Below are 24,418 nucleotides of genomic sequence, written 5' to 3' on the forward strand. Positions count from 1 at the left end.
CACTCTCCTTAAAATCACGCAGAACCCCAAAATTCAGTTCTGTACACCTCAAAGTCCACTCTGAGAGTAAGTTCATGGTGTCTTTAATGCACCAAAATAGTAATTTAATAAACTTGAACCTTCAGAGTGGCTCAGCCACATATTTTAGAGTTTGAAATGACAATTGCATATTTTCAGAATTACACATTACACAGCAGATTCAACAAGCATCTGAAGTATTAAGGCCCACAGTGTCGTAGACCAAAACACTGGTGCTTGTTGTACCTATTTGGAGCAGGAACAACTCAAAACAACCTCTTTGTTGCCCATGTATAAAATAGAGTGTTAGCACCTGTGACCCATCTTTATTTTGCCAGCGTGTGTATAAAATAATGTCCGTGGGCTCTTTTCTTTTTGGAAGACACTACTGGAAGGATGGAATGATTGAATTCCTCCAGCCTGGGCCCCTGCCTTCCCCGCATCTGCTGCCCATGCTGCTTGCACTTAGCCTCCAATTCTACTGAATAGGTGGTTCTGCATCCAGTTTTATTCCCCTGGACTTTTGCTAATGCTCTTTCTCCTGCTTGAACCACTTCTCCATCATTTCTCTACACGGCTTTTTCTTACCTCTCACAACTCAGTGTAGGCTTTCTCTCTTCCAAGAAGGCTTCTCTGAAGTCCCAGGCAGGGCTCGCCCCCCATCGTCTGTGTTCCTGGGATACTCTGTGCCTCCCTCCACTAGCACTTATCGTATTAGAACATCTGTTTATGAATTTTTCTATGAGACTGAGTTCCTTGACAGCAGGACCACTGTTCATCTTTGTGCTCCTAGCACCTAACACGGTGCCTGGCAACTAGGAGGTATGTGGTATGTTTCCTGGATAGACTGAAGAAGACTGCCTAGGCAGTACGTATTTGTTCCCCTCAAAGGCAAGTGATATCTTAGGCAAGGCCTTTAGAACCAACATCTCATAAAAACAATTACAAAGAAGGATTTGATTTTGGTGCTAGGCATTCCTGGGGCAATAAAACTTCCAGAAGGGAGTGTGGGTGATGATAATGCCTCTTGCTGTCAGTTTTTCCTCTGATAGAACTCCTTACCCATGAATGTGCTCATGGATTAAGAATTACAGTAAAACCCATGTCCCTATGCCCCAGTTTTGGGGGCAGCATTTGATGCAGTCTACAGGAAAAATACCATGTGAACAGGTCTAGATTTTGATCAACCAAACTACTCCACCACTTTGAGTTTATAGATAAGTATTGTGTGAGATCGCTGTCCAGGCTTCACAAGGAAAAGTACAAGGGTGATCCTGTTAAATGTCAAACATTCTCATAAGGAGGAGTCTCACCTAACCAGGAAGTAGGATGGGGAGGGCTTGTAGCACACTGGTGCACTTTTCCTAGTGGACGGCTTTGATCTGTCTTTTGAGCTGATAAAAGCTTTGAGTCCTAGAATAGCCCTGCTCTCCATCCTCATTACTATCACCTTTCCACCCCCCAAACTTGTCTTCTAAAGAAAGAAAGGGAGGGAAGACTTGGCTAGAGAGCAGAGAGAACGGGAGAACCACTATAGATTTTGGTTTGTTTTGCCCTGTCCTAGTCATTCTGTATAATACAATGAATTCTCCATCCTTACATACGGCACATTAATTGTAGTGTTTGGTCAGTTTATTTTCTCTATAATAAATAACTCTGCTACAAATAAATCCTCTCTGCCTGTCCATGAAAGTCTTTGTTGGAAATGAGTAGGAAAGCTCCACTTACCAAGCAGCAAATACCTTTTAGCTCTCCTCAATCATTACCTCTCAGTCATCTAAACTCTACACAGTATAGTTGGAACACAGGGATGAGAGCCGTAGCAGGTTCTAGAGGGACCAAGCTGGAGTCAAGCTGAGGGGCAGGGACAGAGGTGGGTATGCAGTGCGTATATTTAATTCGAGAATCCGACAGCCAGGTCAGGCTGCTCTGCCAGATCAGGAGTAAGTCCACATGGATCCAGAAGCCAGATGTGCTGGATCCATCTGGAGACATGCTAGCAGGGAGGAGGAAGAAGCCAGGACCAGGAGAGCTCATCGGCCGTGGAGCTGGCCTCTGAAGGCAGCATCTGAAGGATGAGGGACTCTAGGACTTTGTGTGTGCGTGCATAATGAAGAAAGCCTGGGCAGAAACTCTGGAAGGTGGGTCATACGAACAGGAGTGTCTAGGCGTGATAATGTCCACAGTCAGAGGAATGGTTCTAGTTTAGAACAGGACCCAGGCGGTAGCTTGGAGCATGAAAAGCATGGTGCCAGGACCACAGGCACAGGGGCTGATATTTAGAGAAGGTCTTTATTCCAAGCAGAGGAAATGAGATGCAACTTGGGAAAAATAGGTAGAAGCCTGTTAAAACAAAAGGAATTTGAGAGGAAGGTGCTCAGAAACTTACCTCCCTATTTTAAAACTCCTTAACCTCCCCCCACACCCCCCAACCAGGCTGCTCTCACAGTGTATTGATATTAGACTCCACCACTGTGCATTTCCGCCCACCTCCAGAGTAAGCCAGAGCTTAGCATGCAGTGTCTCACCCAAAGTCCCTCTGTCCATGGCAACCGTGTGTATTCACTGAGTAGTGGTTTTGCGTTTGGAGCAAATTAAGTCATCATCCATCTACTGGATCCATTAGTCATATTCCAGCCATGAAGATCACATTAACTATAGCCCAGGAAGTGGGTGAAGGATCAGTGTTCTAAGCACCCCACCTTGGACGAACATAGCAGAGTCCCTGGTTTCTGAGGGAGTCCCCTGTTGCAGATAGAGCAGGGCTCATATAGACTAATTTGTTAAAGTCCCTGAATACAGTATATTAAAAGATTTGGGGAAGGTATCTACAAGTAAAAGCATGGTACAAGCTAGTTTGCTGAGAAAGCATAGCAGAAAGGAGTTGGAGAAAAAGAACTCAGCTGCAGTCTGCCTAGCATTGATGAGAGGGAGGAAAGCAACCTCTGAACTACTTAAGTTTTTTTATTATTATTATTATTACTTTAATTTATCTATTTATTTATTTTTATTTGTGGCTGTGTTGGGTCTTCGTTTCTGTGCGAGGGCTTTCTCTAGTTGCGGCGAGCGGGGGCCACTCTTCATCGCGGTGCGCAGGCCTCTCACTATTGCGGCCTCTCTTGTTGCGGAACACAGGCTCCAGACGCGCAGGCTCAGTAGTTGTGGCTCACGGGCCTAGCATGTGGGATCTTCCCAGACCAGGGCTCGAACCCGTGTCCCCTGCACTGGCAGGCAGATTCTCAACCACTGCGCCACCAGGGAAGCCCTCTACTTAAGTTTTTAGACAAACAAATCTTAGCATCCTATAGCGGTGCTTTCAGCCCTTCATGGAACCTAAATGAAAAACATAAGTTCATCCTAAACTTTCACACTCACCAAATAACCTTTGCATCTGGAATTTAGTTCCATGAGTTTGCTCCTTCACTAAGAAAGGGGAATCCTGTGTGGACGGGGGTGTGAGTTCTCAGGGAAGTATGGCTATCAGTCTCTTAGGCAAAAATGAAGAAATAAAAATAGGAACTTCCCTGGTGGTGCAGTGGTTAAGAACTGCCTGCCAATGCAGGGGACACGTGTTCGAGCTCTGGTCCGGGAAGGTCCCACATGCCGCGGAGCAACTAAGCCCGTGCGCCACAACTACTGAGCCCGAGCCACAACTGCTGAAGCCCATGCGCCCAGAGCCCATGCTTCACAATAAAGAGAAGCCACTGCAATGAGAAGCCTGTGCACCGCAATGAAGAGTAGCCCCCGCTCGCTGCGACTAGAGAAAGCCCGCGCGCAGCAACAAAGACCCAACGCAGCCAAAAATAAATAAATAAAATTAAAAATAAAGAAAAAGAAATTAAAATATTAGAAATACGGAGGTAAATCGGAAGTAAGTAGCATGAACCAAGTCCTGACACCCCCACCCTACCCCCACCTCCGACACACACACGTGCCCACTTTGGGTGAATTGAGAAAACAGTTTCCAGATCTGCCAGGCTGAGACCCACACCCCAGACAAAGAAGTCACAGACAGACCCATGGGCTTCACCGTGCTGGAGGGCCACAGGGGCCAGGATTGGGGCTGGGAGCAGGGCCAGGTTCTGCTTTGGCAGTAAGGGGTCAGTGGACATCTGTGATAGATTAAATCCAGCCCTGAGGGTTACTTTGTAGCATCATCAGTCACTTGTATGAGCAGTGATCATGGTGTAAAATCTATAAAGAGGAATGGAGTATGTGATATGTTATTTTTTCTGATTACATTTGTATATGTAGAAATTGCTTTTAAATAAATGTTTTCTAGATTTTAAAAAGAAACTTACAGTTACCTTTAATTTTTAGAACAACGAGCATCTGCTTTATTTCTTGCTTCCTGTGTTTCTTCAGGAATTACCTCCCTATAATGGTTATGGACTAGTTGAAGACTCTGCTCAGAATTGCTTTGCGCTCATTCCAAAAGCTCCAAAAAAAGATGTTATTAAAATGCTGATGAATGAGAACAAGGTGCTTCGTTATTTGGCTGCACTGGTGAGGACAATTTTTTTTAAAATTTACTTTATTTTTGGCTGTGCTGGGTCTTCGCCGCTGCACACGGGCCCTCTCTAGTTGTGACCAGGGGCCACTCTTCGTTGTGGTGCGCAGGCCTCTGCTGTGGAGCACAGGTTCTAGGTGCACGGGCTTCAGCAGTTGTGGCACACGGGCTCAGTAGTTGTGGCTCACAGGCTCCGGAACGCAGGCTCAGTACCTGCGGCGCATGGGTCCAGCCGCTCCGCAGCACGTGGGATCCTCCTGGACCAGGGCCCGAACCCACGTCCCCCGCACCGGCAGGCAGACTCCCAACCACTGCACCACCAGGGAAGCCCCAAGGACAATTTTTATATCCTAAGATTCTGTTCTGTCTCAGTACTGTGCACAGTTGTCCGTTTTGTCTGTAAGCTCTAGAGTAACAGCTGTCAGAGTTATGTGTTTATTTAAACAACCATTGGCTCCAACCTTCAGGCAGGTTGGATAGTATTAAGTATGGTGCCCCTGAACCAAGACCTAGCTCAAGTCCTATCTGCCCTCACAATCTTTCTTAAATCATTAATCTCTCTATCCCTCAAATTTTGACAGGCATTTTGGCCTTTTTTATTAAGCAATTATGAAAGCCTGACTTACACTCAAATTATCTATTTGTGTGCCTTTCCAGTGAATTGTGATTTTCTTGAGGGTAAGGACCATGTCTTACTAATTTTTATCATTGGTGATATCTAGCTTGATGTATTTTATATTCATTAAATGTAACAAATGGAATCATACTAATTTAATAGATGTGAACTTTGAGAGGTCATGTGGCTAGTGGCTAAGAGGTTTGGAAACAGACATAAATTCAAATCCTGAGTGTCCCACTCACTGGCTGAATTACCTGAAGCAAATTACTGATAAGAATTCAAAGGATAATGTCTTTAAAAATAGAAAAAAATGCAGAAATAGAAATATAACCATTTTATTTAGAAATATAGACATAAATAGGAGAAATTGAAATAAGTTACTCTGGGAATAGAAATGTATTTGAAAAAATAAAAATTAAATGAGAACATAGTTGACTAATGTATTTTTCAAATATTGAAAAAGCTTTGAAACAAGGGAGTTCTAGCAAATTCTAGGTCAACTAGAACACTCCATACGTTAAGAATTCTGATTAATGAAGATTTTGCATTGTTGCTAAGTTCTTTGAGTTACTGTTAAAGTTCAAGAGGTTTGTTGAATTATGACATGGTAACTATGAACTCCTTGAGGGCAGGGGTCATGTCTCTTTAGACTTTGTAGGCACTCAATAACTGTTGGGTGAATGGGTAAATGAATTTATTTACACATACACTATCTGTGAGTCAGGCAATTTAATATATTCATTTTATGTTTCAAAACATAAGAATCAGAGAGGCTAATTGGTGTGTCCCAGGTCTTACTGCTTAGACAGAGGCAGTAGGACTCAACCTAACGAAAAATATAATTTGAAAAGGTACATGCACCCCATTGTTCATAGCAGCACTATTTACAATAGGCAAGACATGGAAGCAACCTAAATATCCATCGACAGATGAATGGATAAAGAAGTTGTGGCATATATATGCATGTATGTATACACACACACACACACACACACTTTCATACATACATACAATGGACTATTACTCAACCATAAAAAAGAAAGAAATAATGCCATTTGCAGCAATATGATGGACCTGGAGATTATCATACAGTGGAATTTCAGTGAACAAATGGAGAAGAGAAGAGTGCAATAGAAAATTACCATTAAGCACACACCTCAGCAGTACTTGTTGCTGACAAGGTCCATCAACGGATGCTAAAATTAGTGGGAAAACCTTTGAAGAGAAACAAGATTTTCATGATTTCAAAGTATCTCCCTCAAGATATTTACTAACTGCAAAGGGAAAGATGGTAACTTTACAGGGGAGAAACCCACCAGGCATCTTCTTAACCAAGTGATCAAGTTCAACATCACCAATAAGAAGATGTTTTGTTATCATGAACTCCTTGATATGCACAGAGAAGGACATATTGTTTTTTTTTTCCCTGTGGTATTTTTGCCAAAGATGCAAAAGTGAGATGCATGAGGGACAGTCAACAAAATAATTGGCCAGTACTCATGTCAGGGTCATGAAAGACAAGAGCAGACTGAGGAACTGTCACAAATCGGATGAGATTAAAGAGAAATAATAACTAATGCAGTATAGGATCCTGAAACAGAGAAAGAACATAAGTGGAAAACAGGTGAAATTTGAATAAGGACAGTAGTTTATTTAAAGCATTATACCATCATTTTCTGGGTTTGATAATTATGCTATGGTTATGTAAGATATTACTGTTAGGTGAGGCTTGGTGATGGGCTTATGAGAATTCTCAACTATGCAACTCTTCTGTAAGTCTGATAAACTTAGTTCAAAATAAAATGGCAAAAACAATTTAAAAAAAATTTTTAAATACTTCCTGCCAGGGTGAGCTGTTGCTCCCAACCCCCTTGTACACCCGTGCCTATAGTCCTGCTCAGAACTTTATTTTATTCTAAACCCGTGCCTGTAGTCCTGCTCAGAACTTTATTTTATTCTAAGTGTGATGGGAATCCTCTGGAGGTTTGAGAGGAGAGGAATGATGTGATTTTATTTTTATTTTTTGTTTGTTAAAAAAAAATTTTTTTTATTATAAGTGTGTTCAACAAAAAAAGTTTGGAGACTGTCAGATAGGGAATGGTATGAGGAAATTATTTTACTAAGAGGAAATCCAATGACTTTCTCTACTAAATGAGAAATTATGACACAAATAATTCCATGGTCTGAATGAGAAGGTGTGTGCTGAAACTGTGATGTGAGAGGATTTTAGTCAAGAATAAGCATGTCTGTATTTAGGCTTGTTCAGTCTGGAATTTGTTTCTTGGTGATTTGATTTAGGAAAAGTCTTATCAACAACGTAGTTTCTCAGAATCACTTTCAACTCTATGACACTATATTACTCCTTCCTCCCTTCTTAAATTTTCTTTTTTAAATTGTGTATAAAAATGGATTTGTTTAAAGGCATAAGCTTTGCATAATCACTTTAGTGTCCTCGAAGTTGAACGTAATGTCAGTCACGAGGTTTCACACCGGCAGCCTGTGGACAGAATGTAGCCCATATGTTTTCTTTGGCCTGCCTGGTGCTTTCAAAGAGTTGAAGTCAACATTTTAAAGTCGGGGCTTTTATACAGTAATCCAGATTTCTGTTTTCTCATGAAAAATTGAATCTAGCAACATTGGGCCTATATTCATTCCCACATGGCAACAATCAAGTGGAGGTGAGTTGGGGCAGCCTCCCTTAGATGAGGTATGTCCTTTCCCGGCCCCCCCAAGGCCCACCCCATACTGTTCATTTATATTATACTTCATATGTTAGGCTTCTATTGTACCCTAGTCCCTGTAGATATTTCAGTTTGAGGCTTCTGCGTAGATCACGTACCTTCGTAATATCCTCTTTGCTTCACCTTTCCAGGAATCCCCCATCCCAGAAGACAAAGACCGCCGATTTGTCTTCTCTTATTTTCTAGCCACTGACATGATCAGTATCTTTGAGCCTCCTGTTCGCAATTCTGGTATCATTGGGGGCAAGTATCTTGGCAGAACTAAAGTTGTCAAGCCAGGCTCCTCGGTGGAAAACCCCATCTATTATGGCCCCAGTGACTTCTTCATTGGTGCTGTGATTGAGGGTAAGTCTCAGCACAGTTTAGGCTCTCTTTCTGGCCAAGTGAATGGGTTCTTCTTATTGGGAATTTAATTCAGTTAACCCTTGTAGGAAGCAGTTAGTCTGCAGTCCAGCTATACATGTGGTATAGTGTATAAATCTCCTTTACCAATTAAACTGTAAATTGGTTGCATTTGTTGGCTGTAGATGGAAACTCTGAGCTCCCTAAACACTGAGCAAACTAGTGCACATTAGTTTAGAGAGCAACTGAAAGTTCATTAGTCTAGGTCACATATACGTATCTGTGAATTTTTACTCTTGGTTGCCTGATAAGAACATAACCAGGCTAAGTGTATTTCTACCCTTTCCCCAGTGTTTGGCCACCGGTTCGTCATCCTTGATACAGACGACCATGTTCTGAAATACATGGAGAGCAATGCTGCCCAGTATTCACCAGAAGCCCTCCTGTCAATTCAGAACCGTGTTCGAAAGCAAGAAGCTCCTGCACCAGAATTGGACAAGTATGTTTGACCATCTAAGGTCCATTTTGGCTTTGGCACAATGAGATATTCAGGAAGCAGTTCTTAAAATGAGTGGATGATCACATTTTAGATTTTCAGATTTCCCTCACCAATGGAAGGTCTTAGACATACCTAGGTTACCTGGGTCCAGTATAATAACTAGTAACTTAGAACTTTTTCAACTTCATATATTTAGCAAATAATTATTGAGTGCCTTGTATGTATCAGACACTATCACTAGGCCTTTAGGCTTTTATCAGTAAACAAAATAGACCAGAAGTTGCTGCCCTCATGGAGTTGACCCTCTAAGCAGTGGGAGATAGCTAATAAACAGCACCAGTAAGTTAGTTATGCAGTGTGTTGGGTGATGAGTGCTGTAGGGAAGTGGAGCAAAACAAGGGTGATAAGGGTTCTGGAAGGTGGGGCTGGGTTGCAGTTGGTTGGGGGAGGTGGTCACACCTTGAGAAGGTGGCACTGAGCAGACACGTGAAGGTAAAGGAGTCAGCTGCGTGGACGTGTGGAGGAAGAGCTTTCCAGGAAGAGGGAGCAGTGAGTGCTAAGACCCTACGTATTAGCATATGTGGAGCACACAGGTAACACTGGCAAGAAGTAGGCCGGTGAGTGGCTGCAGTGGAGGAGTGAGGAAGAGGATCAGAAGCTGGAGTTAGGAAGTTAGCAAGGGGCCAGATTGTGTAGGACCTGCTAGGTCTCTGGAAGGATGTTGGCTTTTCTCTGAGTGAAAGCGAGAGCCACTGTGGGGCTTCTGAATAGAGGAGGGGCACAATTTGACATGTGTTTTAAAAGAAGGGGCTGTTGTGTTAAGAATAGATTCAGAGGGAGATTAGTTAGGAGAATGTGGCAGTGATCTAGGCAAGAGATGACGGTGCATGGACCAGGGTAGTATCAGTGAAGGTGGGGAGAAGTGGTCTGATCTGGGGTATATTTTAAGGTAGAGCTAATAAGGATTCAGACAGATGATACAGGGGAGATAAGAGAGAGAGTAGGTAAGGATGACTAAGGGTTTTGGCCTGAGCAACTGGAAAGGAGTTGCCACCAACTGAGATGGGGAAGAAGTCCATTGTGGGTAGAGGAGGGTTTTTTCTGGCAGGGCGGGGACAGGAGGGATACACTAGGGGGTTTTTTGTTTTGTTTTTTTAATTTTTATTTAATTTTACTTATTTTTTGGCTGCGTTGGGTCTTCATTGCTGCACACAGGCTTTCTCTAGTTGCGGCGTGCAGGCTTCTCGTTGCAGTGGTTTCTTTTGTTGCAGAGCATGGACTCTAGGTGCACGGGCTTCAGTAGTTGTGGCTTGCGGGCTCAGTAGTTGTGGCTCACGGGCTCTAGAGCACAGGCTCAGTCAGTAGTTGTGGCGCACGAGCTTAGTTGCTCCACGGCATGTGAGATCTTCCCCGGCCAGGGCTCCAAACCCGTGTCCCCTGCATTGGCAGGCGGATTCTTAACCGCTGTGCCACCAGGGAAGTCCAATGTACTAGGTTTAAGATACCTATTAGATATTCAAGTAGAGAGATCAAATGGGCTGTTGGATATATAAATCTGGAGCTCAGGTGAGAGGTGTGGGGCTGTGGGAGTTGTGGGCATATAGATGATATTTTCAGCCATGAGACTGGGTGAAATCTCTCAGGTAGTCATTGTAGACAAAGAAGAGAGAATAGCTCCAAGGATTGCACTCTGGGGTTCTACAGCGCTAAGAGTTGGGAAGAGAAACTGAGCAGGACAACTAGTGAGGCAGGAAGAAAGCCAAGTGGGTGTGGTGTCCTGAATCCAGGCCGTCCCCTTTGGCACAGTAGTGCGGGACTGTAAAAGTGACCATGCAAACAATCTCAGCACCAATGGGAAAATTTACTGCTGTTCTGCAACTTTAAAAAATTTTTGTCAAAACATGAAAAGCTCTGATGGTTATAAATGTATAGGGAAATGAAAAATAGTAAAATTGATTTTTATTTAGTGCACTGTAATTTAAGACATTGGCAACATTGAGAATTAAAAGTGTTTTATTTCTTTATAAAAAGCATATTAAGAGTAGTTGGAACAGTGCTTGCCTTCTTGTCACGTAACTTATGATACAGAGTGAACGTCTTTTCTGTGCCTCGGCAAATTGTCATATTTCTTTCCAAGTTTGGATTGACTTCCAACATTTTATTATTTTTGCTTTCAGTGTTGCGAAATACATCCTAGAGTTCCTTTAATGAATGAAATATCTCAGTTCTTTTATTGTGAAGTTTTTTGTTTGCTGGCATCTGGGATATCTTCATCCTTTTTTTTCTTTTTTTGGCTACGTTGGGTCTTTGTTGCAGTGTTCAGGCTTCTCATTGCAGTGGCTTCTCTTGCTGCAGAGCATGGGCTCTAGGCGCACGGGCCTCAGTAGTTGTGGCTCGAGGGCTCTAGAGTGCAGGCTCAGTAGTTGTGGCACACGGGCTTAGTTGCTCCAAGGCATGTGTCTTCATCCTTTTCGTTACAACCACTTCCCTCATTTATGTCAATAAGCCAGCCTTTGCTAGGGTCCTCTGCCTGCACATCGAGAGTCTCTTAAACCACAGCAGTGTCAGCATTCCCACGGTCAGCTAGTTCTTCTATAACTCCATTGTGTTTGACTTGAATTCTGCTTCTAGCTCTATCTCTTTTGGTTTCTTTGCCACACTCTCATCTTTGTTGACCAGTTCTCTCTTTCAGTTATCCACTTTTGTAAAATGTCACTTGAGTTTATCCTTTAGAGAAAAGGAGGCAACATAGCTACACACTTTGCTGTCTGTGTGTAACTTGAAAAACAGATGCCCGGTGATCAGTCACTGACAGACTTTCAAAGAAGTGGTATGATTGTCGCTGATTGTGATGCACATCTATTATTTATGTAATGATTCGTGGACTGAAAATCTGACAGTCAATTTGCACTTTAGGCAGTTACTCACAGTTACTAACTGAAATTTGAACTGTGTTGTTGAGGGACTGGGTTATTTGACCAAATGGTGGTAAGTGAAATTCATGCATATCTGAGCCTTGCAAAAACAAGAATTGCCTGCAAATCAAGGAAGACAGTGATTCATTGTGTCACATGGGGATTTGGCAATGTGTAGGGGACACTGGGGACCTCAGTGCAGACTGCCACTGGAATAGGAGGGGCGGGAGTGGGCTTAAGAGAATGGGAGGAGAGGAATTCGAGCTTGGAAGTATAGCCCCCTCTTGAGGAAGTTGGTGCAAAGGGGAACAGAGAAATGGGGGAGTAGCTGGCCGGCGAAGTGGGGTCAAGAGAAGGTATTGGTGTCTTAGAATAAGATAAAGAGAAATTCAACTTCTGGGTTAAGAAATCCATGCTATCCTTGTTTTGATCCTCACTTTACCCCTCACCTCTCTGATGGGTCAGAGAGGTGAATGAGAGAAGATGCTTGAAGGTGATATGAATACAAGGGTCATGCTCTAAGGAAATACAAATCCTGTATTTGAGTAATCATTGCTAAGAATAATGAAAAGGGATCCTGAGTACTTGTCAGGCCTGAGAACTTTTTATATCAAGTGTTAGTTACAGGATGATGAAATTTGGAGTTAAGCATCTTCTTTCTCTGAGCTAGAAGATTAAAACAGTGCACAAGTGGTTGGAGTATTGACTTCATCTGAAGTTCTTTTCGGGCTTGGGTCTTCATTGCTGTACACTGAACTCAGACTTACAGATAACAGATTGCTCAAAAGCCCACTCCTCTGCACAAACCCTCCCTGTGTGAAGAGCATAAACACCCGTGTGTTCGCATATCTTGTCCTTGTTCGGTTGACTTGCCCATCTGTGCTCTTCAGCTTCAAGAGGACCCTCCTCCCCTGCTCGATGATCCTTTTCATCCTCTCTTTTTCACTTCCAGCAATTTTTCCCATATAGGCATTTCCAGATATTCTCACTTTCTTTTCCATTTTCTTTAAGCCCCAAGTGCCTCCATATTCACTTTGCAGATAGTCTCAGACAGACCCAGTGATGCAGTGTGAGCTGCTTCTGTTCTCCTACTCTTCACCTTAGAGTGTTTCTTTACTTATCTCTTTACCTTCTTGTCACAGCTAAGTAGCTCCCACTTCTCCAAATTTAATTCTTTTGTGTCTGTCACTGCCTCCTCTCTGACTGCTCTCGTATCCAGACACTCTTCAGAAGTTGTTTCCTTGAGGTTACTGATTGTTTTCAAATCTAATGGTCTCTTGTCATTTATTCATTAATTCAGTGATATTGGCGCCTGCGCCATATGCCAGACTTTAATAAACATTTAGGCAGCCAGGTGAGGGAATAAGAGCTCATTGTCTAGGGCAGAGGTTGGCAGACTTTTTTGGAAAGAGCAGTAAATAATTCAGGTTTGTAGGCCATACCAGAATCTCTGTTGTAACTACTCAGCTGTGCGCCCGTGGGGGTGAAAGCAGCCATAGACAATGTGTAAATGAGTAGGTGTAGCTGTATTTTGATTAAACTTTATTTAGAAAAACAGGCTGCCAGCTGGCTTTGGCCTCTGGGCCAACCCCCTGGTCTAGTGTTGAGCCTTTTTAATCTACATATAATGTAAATTACTCTTTACCACCCCCTTTTTTTTTTTTTTTTTTTGCTGTACGCGGGCCTCTCACTGCTGTGGCCTCTCCCGTTGCGGAGCACAGGCTCCGGACACACAGGCTCCGCGGCCATGGCTCGCGGGCCCAGCCGCTCCGCGGCACGTGGGATCTTCCGGGATCGGGGCGCGAACCCGTGTCCCCTGCATCGGCAGGCGGACTCTCAACCACTGCGCCACCAGGGAAGCCCACCACCCCCTTTTTGAAACTCTTTCTTTTGAATTCTAGAAAGTCAGAGTCTCTGATACTCCTCCTACTTCCCTGGAAGCTTGTTCTTTGTATCTTTTTCCTATTTCTGTCTACTAGGTTGGTGTTTCTCAAGGTTCTGGTTTTGGTCCTCCTGTTCTCTTTCTCTAAACTCTGGACGATCTCATCACATCGCAGAGTGTCTGAATAAGTCGCTCTCCATCCTGACGTTCTCCTGATTCTGCCCCCAGATTCCTGTCTGCCTGCTCGATGGGTCTCCATGTATCTGAGCCGCCAGCATCTCTCACTTCGTACAGCTAAAAGTGAGACCACTGTTGTCTTCACCTTCCTGGCACACCTGCTGTTCCTTCATCCTTCTTCCCTCTTTCTGTTCATCTGTCTCATCAAGTGGCGACGACAGTGAGTTGTGATAATGTGTGTAAAGCACCAGCCTGGTGTCTGGCACACAGGAGGCAAGCAGTGAAAGTCAGCTCCCCTCTTTCTCTTGGTCACCTCAGGGCTCCATTTACCTTGATTTGAAACCTCCTCTTCTATTCTGCACCATATTCAATATGCTGCTAAGTTCTTTTATTTTATTCTACAATATCTCTTGCTTCTGACTTCTTTTCATTCTCACCACCATTTCCTAATTTAAAGCACTCAATCAGTTTGGAATTGCATTTATCTGAACTTAACAACAGCAGCAGTAACAACAGAAACAAATTTATATTAGCTTAACCCAGTGGAGTTTTATGTTTTCTTATGGAACACAATGTCTGGAGGTCAGTGGTCCAGAGCTTTCCCAGCCCAACAGAGACCTGACTTCTCTCTCTCCTCAGATATTCTGAGCAAGTAGCTTTTGTCCTCATGCTTTTCTCTCTGTGGTTACAAGTGAATGTTCCAATTCCAGCACTGCATCTATATTCCAGGCAAGAAGAGGGGAAGGACAAAGGGGTAAGAGACTGAAAAGCCAATCTTGCCATGTCTTTCCTGTTTTTAAAGGGCTTATCCAGAAGCACCACCTAGCGACTTCTCCTTACATCTCATTGTCTGGGCTGTATCACTCGGCCGCTCCTGATGGCTGCTCCAAACAAAGTGAGGGCTCTGTTAGGAAAAAGGAGAGGGTGAATATTGGGCAGGTACCCACCAGTATTTGCTGAGGCACCCACAGTGCCTCCTGACTCATCTGCCCACCTCCACTCTCTTCCTTAATCCACTGCACACAGTGACCAGACCAGTCATCGTGGAACTTGGCTCCAAATTCATCCTACTCCTTCTCCTCTGCCAATTTTATTGAGGTATAATTGACAAAACCGTATATATTTAAAGTGTACAATGTGATGATTTGATATACGTATACATTGTGAAGTGATGATATCACAGCAAGTCAGTTAACACATCCACCATCTCACATAGTTACCATTTATTCTTGTGGGTGAGTGGCGGGAATGCTTAAAATCTACACTCTTAGCAAATTTCAGGTATACAGTACTATATGGTCGCAGTGCTGTGCCTTAGGTCCCCAGAACTTATTCACCTCATAACTGAGTTTGTACCCTTTGACCAACATCTCCTTTTCCCCCTACTCTCCGCCCCCTGGCAACCACCCTTCTACTCTCTGTTTTTATGAGTTCAGCATTTTTTAATATGTCTAAAATCACTAGTCATAATGTCCTTCAGGTTCATTTATGTTGTTGCAAGTGGCAGGACTTCTTTTTTACATCCATTCATCTCTCAAGGGACAGTTTGATTGTTTCCATATCTTGGCTATTGTGAATCATGCTACAAAGAACATGAGAGTGCAGATGTCTCTTTGGGATACTAATTTTGTTTCCTTCATATATATGTATATACACACCCAGAAGTGGGATTGCTGGAGCATATGGTAGCTCTATTTTTAATTGTTTGAGGAACCTCTTTACTGTTTTCCATAGTGGCTGCACCAATTCCCACCACTGTTGGGAATTGCTATCCTAAGAGGTGTGAGGTGATACCTCATTGTGGTTTTGATTTCCATTTCCCTGATGATTACTGATGTTGAGCATCTTTTTGTGTACCTATTGTCCATTTGTATGTCCTCTTTGGAAAAATGTCTCTCTAGTTCTGCCCATTTTTTAATCGAATTGTTTGGGTTTTTTGCTGTTGATACATGTGAATTCCTTATATATTTTAGATCTTAATGCCTTATCAGATATATGGTTTGTGCTATGGTTTGAATGTTTGTGTCCCCCCAGAATTCGTGTTGATGTCCTGATGTGATGCTATTAAGAGGTGGAGCCTTTGGGAGGTAATTAATGGCTTTATAAAGAAGGCCTCAGAAGCTGACTAGCCCCCTTCCACCTTTCAAGGACACAGTGAGAAAGCACTGGCCATGAATCAGGAAGAGAGCCCTCACTAGCCACCACATGGAATCTGTGGCACCATGATCTTGGACTTCTAGCCTCCAGAACTGTGATAAATACATTTCTGTTGTTTATAAGCGACCCAGTCTCTAGTTTTTTGTTACAGCAGCCCGAATGGATGAAGACAGTTTGCAAATATTTTCTCCCACTCTGTTGATTATTTTGTTTTGTCGATTATTTCCTTTTCCGTGCAGAAGCTTTTTAGTTTGATGTAGTCCTACTTGTTTATTTTTGTTTTTTGTTGCCTGTGCTTTTGGTGTCATATCCAAAAAATCATTGCTGAGAATAGTGTCAAGGACCTTTTTTCCTGTTTCCTTCTAGGAGTTTTACAGTTTCGGGTCTTATGTTTAGGCCTTCAATGCATTTTGAGTTAATTTTTTTGAGTCGTATAAAATAGGGATGCAGTTTCATTCTTCCTTTTTTTTTTTTAATAGATCTTTATTGGAGTAGAATTGCTTCACAATACTGTGTTAGTTTCTGTTGTACAACAAAGTGAATCAGCCATATGCATACATATGTCCCCATATCCCCTCCCTTTTGAGCCTCTATCCCACCCCTCTAGGTCATCACAAAGCACCAAGCTGATCTCCCTGTGCTATGTACCTGTTATATGTTGATGCTACTCTCACTTCGCGCCAGCTTCCCCCTCTGCCCGCCCCCGCCGTGTCCTCAAGTCCATTCTCTATGTCTGCGTCTTTATTCCTGCCCTGCCACTAGGTTCATCAGTACCACTTTTTTTTAGATTGCATATATATGCATTAGCATACAGTATTTGTTTTTCTCTTTCTGACTTACTTCACTCTGTATGACAGACTCTAGGTCCATCCACCTCACTACAGTTAACTCAGTTTCGTTTCTTTTTATGGCTGAGTAATATTCCATTGTATATATGTGCCACATCTTCTTTATCCATTCATCTGTCGATGGACATTTAGCTTGCTTCCATATCCTGGCTATTGTAAACAGTGCTTCAATGAACAGTGTGGTACGTATGTCTCTTTTTTTTTTTTTTTGCGGTATGTGGGCCTCTCACTGTTGTGGCCTCTCCCGTTGCGGAGCACAGGCTCCAGATGTGCAGGCTGAGCGGCCATGGCTCACGGGCCCAGCCGCTCCACGGCATGTGGGATCTTCCGGGACCGGGGCACGAACCCGTGTCCCCTGCATCGGCAGGCGGACTCTCAACCACTGCGCCACCAGGGAAGCCCCGTACGTCTCTTTTTGAATTATGGTTTTCTCAGGGCATATGCCCAGTAGTGGGATTGCTGGGTCATATGGTAGTTCTACTTTAGTTTTTTAAGAAACCTCTGTACTGTTCTCCATAGTGGTTGTATCAATTTACATTCCCACCAGCAGTGCAGGAGGGTTCCCTTTTCACCACACCCCCTCCAGCATTTATTGTTCTAGATTTTTTTTTTTTTTTTTTTCTTTCTTTTTGCGGTATGCAGGCCTCTCACTGTCGTGGCCTCTCCCGTTGCGGAGCACAGGCTCCGGACGCGCAGGCCCAGCGGCCATGGCTCACGGGCCCAGCCGCTCCGCGGCATATGGGATCCTCCCAGACCGGGGCACGAACCCGTATCCCCTGCATCCGCAGGCGGACTCTCAACCACTGCGCCACCAGGGAGGCCCCTAGATTTTTTGATAATGGCCGTTCTGACCGGTGTGAGGTGATACTTCATTGTAGTTTCAGTTTGCATTGCTCTAATAATTAGTGATGTTGAGCATCTTTTCATGTGCCTCTTGGCCATCTAATATCTTCTTTGGTGAAATGTCTATTTAGGTCTTCCACCCATTTTTTTTTTTTTTTTCGGTACGCGGGCCTCTCACTGTTGCGGCCTCTCCCGTTGTGGAGCACAGGCTCCTGACGCACAGGCTCAGCGGCCATGGCTCATGGGCCCAGCCGCTCTGCAGCATGTGGGATCCTCCCGGACCGGGGCACGAACCCGTGTCCCCTGCATCGGCAGGCGGACTCTCAACCACTGCGCCACCAGGGAAGCCCCCACCCATTTTTTAATTGGATTTTTTTTTGATATTGAGCTCCATGTATATTTTAGAGATTAATCCTTTGTCCATTGTTTCATTTGCAAATATTTTCTCCCATTCTGAGGGTTGTCTTTTTGTCTTGTTTATGTTTTCTTTTGCTGTGCAAAAGCTTTTAAGTTTCATTAGGTCCCATTTGTTTATTTTTGTTTTTATTTTCATTACTCTAGGAGGTGGGTCAAAAACGATCTTGCTGTGGTTTATGTCATAGTGTTTCTCCAATGTTTTCCTCTAAGTTTTATAGTGTCTGATCTTACATTTAGGTCTTTAATCCGTTTTGAGTTTATTTTTGTGTATGGTGTTAGGGATTGTTCTAATTTCATTCTTTTACATGTAGCTGTCCAGTTTTCCCAGCACCACTTATTGAAGAGGCTGTCTTTTCTCCATTGTATGTTCTTGCCTCCTTTGTCGTAAATTAGGTGACAATATGTGCGTGGGTCTATCTCCAGGCTTTCTATCCTGTACCATTGATCTATATTTCTGTTTTTGTGCCAGTACCATACTGTCTTGATCACTGTAGCTTTGTGGTATAGTCAGAAGTCGGGGAGCCTGATTCCTCCAGCTCCGTTTTTCTTTCTCAAGATTGCTTTGGCTATTCGGGGTCTTTTGTGTCTCCATACGAATTGGAAAATTTTTTGTTCTAATTCTGTGAAGAATGCCATTGGTAGTTTGATAGGGACTGCATAGAATCTGTAGATTGCTTTGGGTAGTATAGTCATTTTCACAATATTGATTCTTCCAATCCAAGAACATGGTATATTTCTCCATCTGTTTCTGTCATCTTTGATTTCCTTCATTAGTGTTTTATAGTTTTCTGAGTACAAGTCTTTTGTCTCTTTACGTAGGTTTATTCCTAGGTATTTTATTCTTTTTGTTGCAGTGGTAAATGGGATTGTCTCCTCAATTTCTCTTTCTGATTTTTCATTGTTAGTGTATAGGAGTGCCAGAGATTTCTGTGCGTTAATTTTGTATCCCACAGCCTTACCAAATTCATTGATTAGTTCTAGTAGTTTTCTGGTGGTATCTGTAGGATTTTCTATGTATCGTGTCATCTGCAAACAGTGACAGTTTTACTTCTTTTCCAATTTGTATTCCTTTTATTTCTTTTTCTCCTCTGACTGCTGTGGATAGGGCTTCCAAAACTATCTTGAATAATAGTGGCGAGAGTGGACATCCTTGTCTTGTTCCTGATCTTAGCGGAAATGCTTCCAGTTTTTCATCATTGAGTATGATGTTTGCTGTGGGTTTGTCATATATGGGCTTTATTATGTTGAGGTAGGTTCCCTCTATGCCCATTTTCTGGAGAGTTTTTATCATAAATGGGTGTTGAATTTTGTCAAAAGCTTTTTCTGCATCTATTGAGATGATCATATGGTTTTTATTCCTTAATTTGTTAATATGGTGTATCACATTGATTGACTTACATATACTGAAGAATCCTTGCATCCCTGGGATAAATCCCACTTGATCATGTATGATCCTTTTAATATGTTGTTGGATTCTGTTAGCTAGTATTTTGTTCAGGATTTTTGCATCTATGTTCATCAGTGATATTGGTTTGTAATATTCTTTTTTTGTGATATCTTTTTCTGGTTTTGGTATCAGGGTGATGGTGGCTTCGTAGAATGAATTTGGGAGTGTTCCTCCCTCTGCAATTTTTTGGAAGAGTTTGATAAGGATCAGTGTTAGCTCTTCTCTAAATGTTTGATAGAATTCGCTTGTGAAGCCATCTTTTGTTTGTTGGATAATTTTTAATTACAGTTTCAATTTCATTACTTGTAATATGTCTGTTTATATTTTCTAATTCTTCCTGGTTCAGTCTTGGAAAATTGTACTTTTCCAAGAATTTGTCCATTTTTTCATGGTTGTCCATTTTATTGGCATATAGTTGTTTGTAGTAGTCTCTTATAATCCTTTGTATTTCTGCAGTGTCAGTTGTGATTTCTCCTTTTTCATTTCTAATTTTATTGATTTGTGTCCTCTTTTTTTCTTGATGAGTCTGGCTAAGGGTTTATCAATTTTATCCTCTCAAAGAACCAGCTTTTAGTTTTACTGATCTTTGCTATTGTTTTCTTCGTTTCTATTTCATTTATTTCTGCTCTGATCTTTATGATATCTTTCCTTCTACTGACTTTGGGTTTTCTTTGTTCTTCTTTCTGTAGTCGCTTTAGGTGTAGGGTTAGATTGTTTGAGATTTTTCTTGTTTCTTGAGGTGAGATTGAATTACTATAAACTTCCCTCTTAGATCTGCTTTTGCTGCATCCCATAGGTTTTGGGTTGTCGTGTTTTCATTGTCATTTGTTTCTGTGTATTTTTAAATTTGTTCTTTGATTTCTTCAGTGATCTCTTGGTTATTTAGTAGTGCACTGTTTAGCCTCCATGTATTTGTGTTTTTACAGTTTTTTTCCTGTAATTGATTCCCAGTCTCATAGCGTTGTGGTCAGAAAAGATGCTTGATATGATTTCAATTTTCTTAAATTTTCTGAGGCTTGATTTGTGACCCAAGATGTGATCTATCCTGGAGAATCTTCCATGTGCACTTGAAAAGAAAGTGTATTCTGCTACTTTCAGGTGGAATGTTCTTATAAATATCAGTTAAACCTATCTGGTCTGTTGTGTCATTTAAAGCTTGTGTTTCCTTATTTATTTTCTGTTTGATCTGTCCTTTGGTGTGAGTGGGGTGTTAAAGTCCCCTACTATTATTGTGTTACTGTCGATTTCCCCTTTCATGGTTGTTAGCATTTGCCTTAGGTATTGGGGTGTTCCTATGTTGGGTGCATAAACATTTACAATCTTCTACTTGGATTGATCCCTTGATCATTATGTACTGTCCTTCCTTATCTTTTGTAACAGTCTTTATTTTAAAGTCTATTTTATCTGATACGAGTACTGCTACTCCAGCTTTCTTATGATTTCCATTTGCATGGAGTATCTTTTTCCATCCCTTCATTTTCAGTCTGTATGTGTCCCTAGGTCTGAAGTGGGTGTCTTGTAGACAGCATATATATGGGCCTGTTTTTGTATCCATTCAGCCAGTCTGTGTCTTCTGGTTGGGGCATTTAATCCATTTACATTCAGGCTTATTATCGATATGTATGTTCCTATCACCATTTTCTTAATTGTTTTTGGTTTGTTTTTGTGGGTCTTTTTCTTCTCTTGTGTTTCCTGCCTAGAGAAGTTTCTTTAGCATTTGTTGTAAAGCTGATTTGGTAGTGCTGAATTCTCTTAGCTTCTGCTTGTCTGAAAAGCTTTTGATTTTTCCATCGAATCTGAATGAGATCCTTGCTGGGTAGAGTAATCTTGGTTGTAGGTTTTTCTCTTTCATCACTTTAAGTATATCCTGCCACTCCCTTCTGGCCTGCAGAGTTTCTGCTGAAAAATCAGCTGATAGCCTTATGGGGATTCCTTTGTATGTTACTTTTTGTTTTTCCCTCGCTGTTTTTAATATTTTTTCTTTGAATTTAATTTTTGTTAGTTTGATTAATATGTGTCTTGGTGTGTTTCTCCTAGGGTTTATCCTGAATGGGACTCTCTGTGCTTCTTGGATTTGGGTGACTATTTCCTTTCCCATGTTAGGGAAGTTTTCAACTGTAATCTCTTCATATATTTTCTCAGACACTTTCTTTTTCTCCTCTTCTTCTGGGACCCCTATACTTTGAATGTTGCTGCGTTTATTGTTGTCCCAGAGGTCTCTGAGATTGTCTTCTTTTCATTCTTTTTTTGTTTATTCTGCTCCTCAGCAGTTATTTCCACCATTTTGTCTTCCAGCTTACTTATTCGTTCTTTTGCCTCGGTTATTGTTACTGATTCCTTCTAGTGTATTTTTCATTTCAGTTATTGTGTTGTTCATCTCTGTTTCTTCTTTAGTTCTTCTAGATCTTTGTTAAACATTTCTTGTATTTTCTCAATCTGTGCCTCCATTATATTTCCGAGATTCTGGATCGCGTTTACTATCATTACTCCGAATTCTTTTTCAGGTAGATTGCCTATTTCCTCTTCATTTATTTGGTCTTGTAGGTTTTTATCTTGCTCCTTCATCTGTGACATATTTTTTTGTCATCTCATTTTTTTTTATGTGTGGGATTGTGTTCCTGTCTTACTGGTTGTTTGGCCTGTGGCTTCCAACACTGGAGTTTGTAGGCTGTTGGGTAGAGCTGGGTCTTGGTGCCAAGATGAGGACCTCTGGGAGACCTCACTCCGATGAGTATTCCCTGGGGTCTGAGGTTCTCTGTTAGTCCAGTGGTTCGGACTCAGAGCTCCCACCACAGGAGCTTCGGCCTGAACCCCGGCTCATGATCCAAAATCCCACAAGCCGCGCGGGGTGGCAAACAAAAGAAAGGAGAACAATAACAAAGTAAAAAATATAATTAGACTAGGAAACTAACAGATATGTTAGAAAGAATATAAAAATAAAAATATAGATGAAACAACAACCAGAAAATAAAACAGAACCACAATAGTGAAAAAGAGGAGGATAAAAATTTTTTTAAAAAGGTGGAAAAGGCCTTGCTGTGGAGGGCGGGGCCTAAGCAGGGGTGGGGTTTGGGTGGTGGGCAGGGCCTATGCTTAGGACCCACAGGGCTGGAAAAGGTCCTGGAGGCTGTTGGGGGTGGAGCTTAGGCTCAACAGAGGGGGCCCAGGTGTCCCTCCTGCCTCCAGTCTCAGAGGGCGGGGGACCCCACCTGGGAGCCCAGCAGGCTTCCTGGGCTCGAGTGGGTGGGGCAGACACCCACCAGTCCTGGAGGGCCCCTCCCACCTGCCTCTCTTGTTCTCCCCCTACACCCCCAGGGCCACCTCGGCCTGCAGGGGTCCTCTGAGGGCATAGGACCTGGCCTGAGAGTCGGGCAGACTTCCTTGGCCGATTGGGTAGGGGAAATGCTGGGCGCGCTATCCCCGATCCGAGCCCCTGAGGGTCCCTCCAGGCATGCGAACCCCTCCCCCTTCTCAGCCGCCCCTCAGGGGCTCTGGTCCTGTCTGGCCTCCACTTCTCCTCCCCACTCAGTCCCCTGACGTCCTACCAGTTCGCTTGGGGGTTCTTCCTGTCTCCTTGGGCATCAAGGTCCCCCACCAGCGTCCAGCAGGCACCCTAGTTGTGGGGAGACAGGAACTCTGTGTCTTCCCACACTGCCATCTTGACTCCGCCCCCAGTTTCATTCTTTTGCATGTGGATATCCAGTTTTCCCAGCACCATTTACTGAAGTCTATCCTTTCTCCACTGTGTATTCTTGGCACCCTTGTTAAAGATTAGTTGATCATATATGTGTGGGCTTATTTCTGGGCTCTCTGTTCTATTCCTTTGGTCTATGTGTCTGGTTTTTTTTTTTTTTTTTTTTTTTTTTGCGGTACGCGGACCTCTCACTGCTGTGGCCTCTCCCATTGCGGAGCACAGGCTCCGGACGCGCAGGCTCAGCGGCCATGGCTCATGGGCCCAGCCGCTCTGCGGCATGTGGGATCTTCCCGGACCGGGGCACGAACCCGTGTCCCCTGCATTGGCAGGCGGCCTCAACCACTGCACCACCAGGGAAGCCCTATGTGTCTGTTTTTATAGCAGTTCCATACTGATTTGATTACTATAGCTTTGTAATACAGTTGGAAATCAGGAAGTGTGATGCCTCCAGCTTTGTTCTTCTTTCTCAATATTGCTTTGGCTATTTGGGTTTTTATTTTGTTTTTTGTAGTTCCATACAAATTGTAGGATTTTTTTTTCTATTTCTATGAAAAATGCCATTGGAATTTTGGTGGGGATTGCATTGAATCTATAGATAGCTTTGCATAGTATGAACATTTTAACAGTGTTAATTCTTCCAATTCAAGAACACAGAATATCTTTCCATTTGCCTTCTTCAGTTTCTTTGATCAATGTCTTACAGTTTTCAGTGTATGGGCCTTTCACCTCCTTGGTTAAATTTATTACTAAGTAATTTTTAAAAAGCTATTGTAAATGAAATTGTTTTCTTAATTTTTCTTTTGATAGTTCATTGTTAGTATATAGAAAAGCAACTAATCTTTAAATAAATTTTATTTATTTTATTTTGGGCTGCATTGGGTCTTTGTTGCTGCGCACGGGCTTTCTCTAGTTGCAGCGAGTGGGGGCTACTCTGTTGCGGTGCACGGGCTTTTCATTGCAGTGGCTTCTCTTGTTGCAGAGCATGGGCTCTAAGTGCGCGGGCTCCAGTAGTTGTGGCACACAGGCTCAGTAGTTGTGGCTCACGGGCTCTAGAGTGCAGGCTCAGTAGTTGTGGCGCACAGGCTTTGTGGCTCTGCGGCATGTGGGATCCTCCCGGACCAGGGCTCGAACCCATGTCCCCTGCACTGGCAGGTGGATTCCTAACCACTGCGCCACCAGGGAAGTTCAAAAGCAACTAATTTTTGTATGTTGGTTTTGTATACTGAATTTGTTGATTACTTCTAACAGTTTTTTGGTAGTCTGTAACATTTTCTAAAGACTAATATATGGTATTAAGATCATGTCATCT

At 42.7% G+C, this 24,418-nt stretch overlaps 1 protein-coding gene across 1 annotated transcript in view; it reads left to right on the top strand.

Annotated features, from left to right (window-relative positions):
- The window catches only part of EFHC1 (EF-hand domain containing 1), a 62,138-nt gene that overhangs the window by 33,532 nt on the left and 4,188 nt on the right, over positions 1 to 24,418 (top strand). Inside the window, exons 7-9 of the mRNA XM_081245474.1 lie at positions 4,384 to 4,524; positions 8,020 to 8,233; positions 8,582 to 8,729. Of these exons, the coding sequence (XP_081101600.1) occupies positions 4,384 to 4,524; positions 8,020 to 8,233; positions 8,582 to 8,729 (503 nt within the window). The remainder of the gene's footprint in view (positions 1 to 4,383; positions 4,525 to 8,019; positions 8,234 to 8,581; positions 8,730 to 24,418) is intronic.

This window comes from Mesoplodon bidens (genome assembly GCF_964165515.1).
Source record: "Mesoplodon bidens genome assembly, chromosome: 10".
Taxonomy (NCBI): Eukaryota; Metazoa; Chordata; class Mammalia; order Artiodactyla; family Ziphiidae; genus Mesoplodon; species Mesoplodon bidens.